At 40.7% G+C, this 3828-nt stretch overlaps 1 protein-coding gene across 1 annotated transcript in view; it reads right to left on the bottom strand.

Moving 5' to 3' along the window:
• CATSPERB (catsper channel auxiliary subunit beta) overlaps positions 1-3828 on the bottom strand; it is a 191888-nt gene that overhangs the window by 13202 nt on the left and 174858 nt on the right. Inside the window, exon 22 of the mRNA XM_006839633.1 lies at positions 2077-2212. Coding sequence (XP_006839696.1) covers positions 2077-2212 — 136 coding nt within the window. The remainder of the gene's footprint in view (positions 1-2076; positions 2213-3828) is intronic.

Genomic DNA, 3828 nt, shown 5'->3' with positions numbered 1-3828 from the left:
TTCCAGTATGGAGTATAGATCTACTTCCAGTTCATTTGCCTCAGTCACTTTATCTTGTTTCTGGATATGGTCATCTGTTTCCATTTTGGGGAATATTCAGGAGTTAGTTATCTGTGGCCTTAATACTTAGATGGGTGTGTATTTTGGTATTTTTTTATGCTTGCTGATTGCCTCCAGGTAGATGTGATCAGGAGATGGGCTTCCCTATTAACTCTTCTTCCTGAGAAATTTCAAGATGCCACTGTTGGTCATTGTGATGTAACTCAGGATTTAACTTTCGGCCTATTTCCTTTTTAGTCTGCTTGTCCTGCTCCACAATCCCCATCAAGGCCTTTTTTCCTAATGATAAACAGTTCAGAGCCAGCTGTGGCTGTGTGTTGCCGTTTGGTTTTAAGTGGAAACTGTCACTTTAAACGTTGAGGAGATCTGTGTACATGCATAGCAGAACCCTCTGGGGGTGGTGGTGGGATATTCACTTGCTTAGGCACCCCCTCTAGTCACCAGAATGGAGGTGCACAGACAGCATGAGACCAATGAACAGATACCAAAAACAAAAAGAATGTCCACACCTTTATCTCTGCTGTTCTGTCAGATGTCTGTGGCTGCTCTGATCCTTCCCCTGCTTGGAGTCGCCCAAGAGGGTGGCTCCGGGAGCAGCTGAGTGTCTTGAATTAGAAAGCAATGGAGTTCTTGCTACTGCTACAAATTCCCCTAGCTGTAAGTCTTCCAACCTTCTAAATATTCCTTTATATGTGGTTCAGAGTTCTGGCACCATCCCCTGAGCCTGCTTGGTCCGGTATTCTGTGTTGTTGCTGACGGAGCTCCTCACTGCACTTCCACCCAATCTACCATCTTGTTTGTTCTCCTACAATCCATTTCTTGAGGGTTTTCCTCTTTTTCACTGACCCTCCACTTTACCAAGCATGATGTTCTTCTCCAGGTGCTGGTCCCTCCTGATAACATGACCAAAGTCTAGAGGCAAGGTCTGGCCATCCTGACTTTTAAGAAGCATTCTGGCTGTACTTTTCCCAATACAGATTTGCTTGTTCTTCTTGCAGTTCATGGTATTTTTAATATTATTTTCTAATACCTTATTTCAAGACTCACTGAATAGAGAACATTGGTGGATGGTAGCATACATATGTCAGAGACAATGAGGTGGGTTGGCATAGTGGCCCCAAAGTTGACTCAAACATATCTGCAATAATGAAGATGATGTCGGAGTAGGCAATACTTCATTTTTTGTACCTGGAGTGGATGTGAGTTGGAGCTAACTCAACAGAAACCAATAATGATAATATCTAGATAGCTAGTTAGTTATCATCACCTCAAATCATTTATACATGAACAAACACACCAGGTGCAAAACAAAACTGAATTACAGTACATTTCCTTTTCCTTACATAAAAGTATTTCAGCATTTTCCTGATTAGTTTACATAAAATCTTTAAGAAAATTTACTCAAATAATTAGTATGTGAATAGATCCTCTTTATCTATGTGCACATCCACCCCTATGCTTACATTCCTTATTCCTGTAAGATTGAGTCCTGGTGTGCCACTGTGGGTTAATGTGCTGGACTGCAAAGTCAGTTTGAACCTCAAGGTTGGCTGTTCAAGGTTACCAGTCCCATCTCAGAAACCCTATTCAGGGTTGCTATGGGTTGGAGCTGACTTGCCGGCACTTAACAACAACAACCACAATGGATTATTTGGCAATACTGTCATATTTTATAACTTCTTCTATAGCATTGAACACAGTCAAAGAAAGGAGACAATAGACCAACACGTACCATAAACTCAATCACTTTTTGCTATTAACATACAAAACAGGTTTCCTTTTATTGCAGCTCAACTTATTTAAAAACAGCTCTTCAGTCACAGAATCCAGACCACTGGGAATGATGATGAAACAAATGGGAGACGATAAAGCGAACAGCAACATACTAACTTACGTGAGTTCTTGCCCCCAGAACTCCTGGCTGTCAAATGTGTAAACTGACTTTTTAAAGTATGGCTACAGGAATAGCAATATCACTTACAATATAAGAGAATGATAGAAGAGAGCAAATCTTACGTAGTATCCAGTTTTCCCTTTTATTCACTTCAGTCACAGTAACCAGGTATGGGAGATCCACTGGTTTACTTCCCTCCAGAGTGAAAATTTGCAGAGATACTGGATATTGTTTAACTGGAAACTTATATCGAGGAACCTAAAATACAAATTCCAAGACTGAGTGTCAAATTGGAAAATTCAGTACTAATTTCATTGCCTGGTAAAGAATAAATAGATATATTCCTAATAGTTTAGCTATTTTAAAAGAAATGTACTTCTTAGGGTTTCTACTTTTTCAAGGCAGGATCAAAATAGAAGCAAAACAAAATGCTCTTATAGCAAAATCAATGTGAATGCCAAAGGTAACATACAAACATTTTAATAACAAAACTGGTAACTTTCTATTGGTATTTGCCATAGGAGTTTGCTATGATGCTAGGTCAAAAATTTTTTTTTTTTCTTTTCTTTTCTAAAACACAAGGTTCTACATGAATTGGGTCCTGATGTGGTGCTGTGGGTTAGTGCACTGGACTGCAAAGTTGGTTTTAGGGCAAGGTCAGTGGTTCAAGCTCACCAGCCGCTCCTCAGAAACCCTATATAGGGTCGCTATGATTCAGAACTGACTCAACAACACTTATCAACAACAACAACAACTCCTATATACAACTCTCCCTGCCAGTCACACTCTGCAAACTCTGTCTCTGGATTCAGAGTTCAAATTAGGCTCTATAGCCTGTTAACAAAGTCATCTTTGGTAATTACCAGGCTTCTCTGTGCCTTGAATTGAATGAGACAAATCATGAAGAAGACTTAGATCTTAGTAAAAAGTGTTGCTGGTGTTAAGTATTGTTGAATCGATTCCAACTCACAGCGTATTGGGTTTCCAAGGAATGACTGGTGGGTTTGAACCACTGACCTTGAGGTTAGTAGTCCAGTGCTTATCCTACAGTGCCACACCTGCTCATAATTTACTGAAGATGACTCTATACCTGATAATATATTGTGGTATATGTTGCTGTTGTGTGCTGTTGAGTTGGTTCTGACTCAAAGTGACCCTGTATAGGTTTGCTGAAGCTGTGAATCCCTACAGGAGCAGAAAGCTTCAACTTTCTCTCCCAGCACACCTGGTGGATTGGACCACAACACTGTTGTTAACAGCCCAATACATAAACCACTACTCCACCAGGGCTCCATTGTGATATACGTACAAATATGTTGTTGTTCTTCAGTGCTGTTGAGTCGGTTCCATCTCATAGTGGCCCTGTATCAGGTTTCTGAGGCTGTAAATCTCTACAGTAGCAGAAAGCCTCATCTTTCTCTCCTGGAACAGTGCCACACCAGGACTCTCTATACACAGACACATACAAACACAAAGTCCTGGTATGGAACTGTAGGATAAGCCCTGGACTACTAACTACATGGTTGGTGGTTCAAACCTTCTAGCCACTCCTCAGAAACAGACTCAACAGCACTGCAAGGTTGGTTTGAAATGCAAGGTCAGTAGCTCAAGCTCATTAGCTGCTCCTCGGAAACCCTATACAGGGTCATGATGAGTTGGAACCAACTCAACAGCACTAAACTGAAACAACATATCTATACATACACTCTTCGAGTAGTATTCTATTATTAGATATATGTTGTTGTTTTTGTTAACTGCCGTTGAGTTGATTCCAACTCATAGCAACGCTGTATAGGAGTCCTGGTGTGGTGATGTGGGCTAATGTGCTTGACTGCAAAGTTGATTCGAATTGCAAGGTTGGCAGTTCAAGTTCA

The sequence above is a fragment of the Chrysochloris asiatica genome, unplaced genomic scaffold (genome assembly GCF_000296735.1).
Source record: "Chrysochloris asiatica unplaced genomic scaffold, ChrAsi1.0 scaffold00025, whole genome shotgun sequence".
Taxonomy (NCBI): Eukaryota; Metazoa; Chordata; class Mammalia; order Afrosoricida; family Chrysochloridae; genus Chrysochloris; species Chrysochloris asiatica.
The sequence above is the reverse complement of the archived record's forward strand: the minus strand, read 5'-3'. Positions and strand labels throughout refer to the sequence as shown.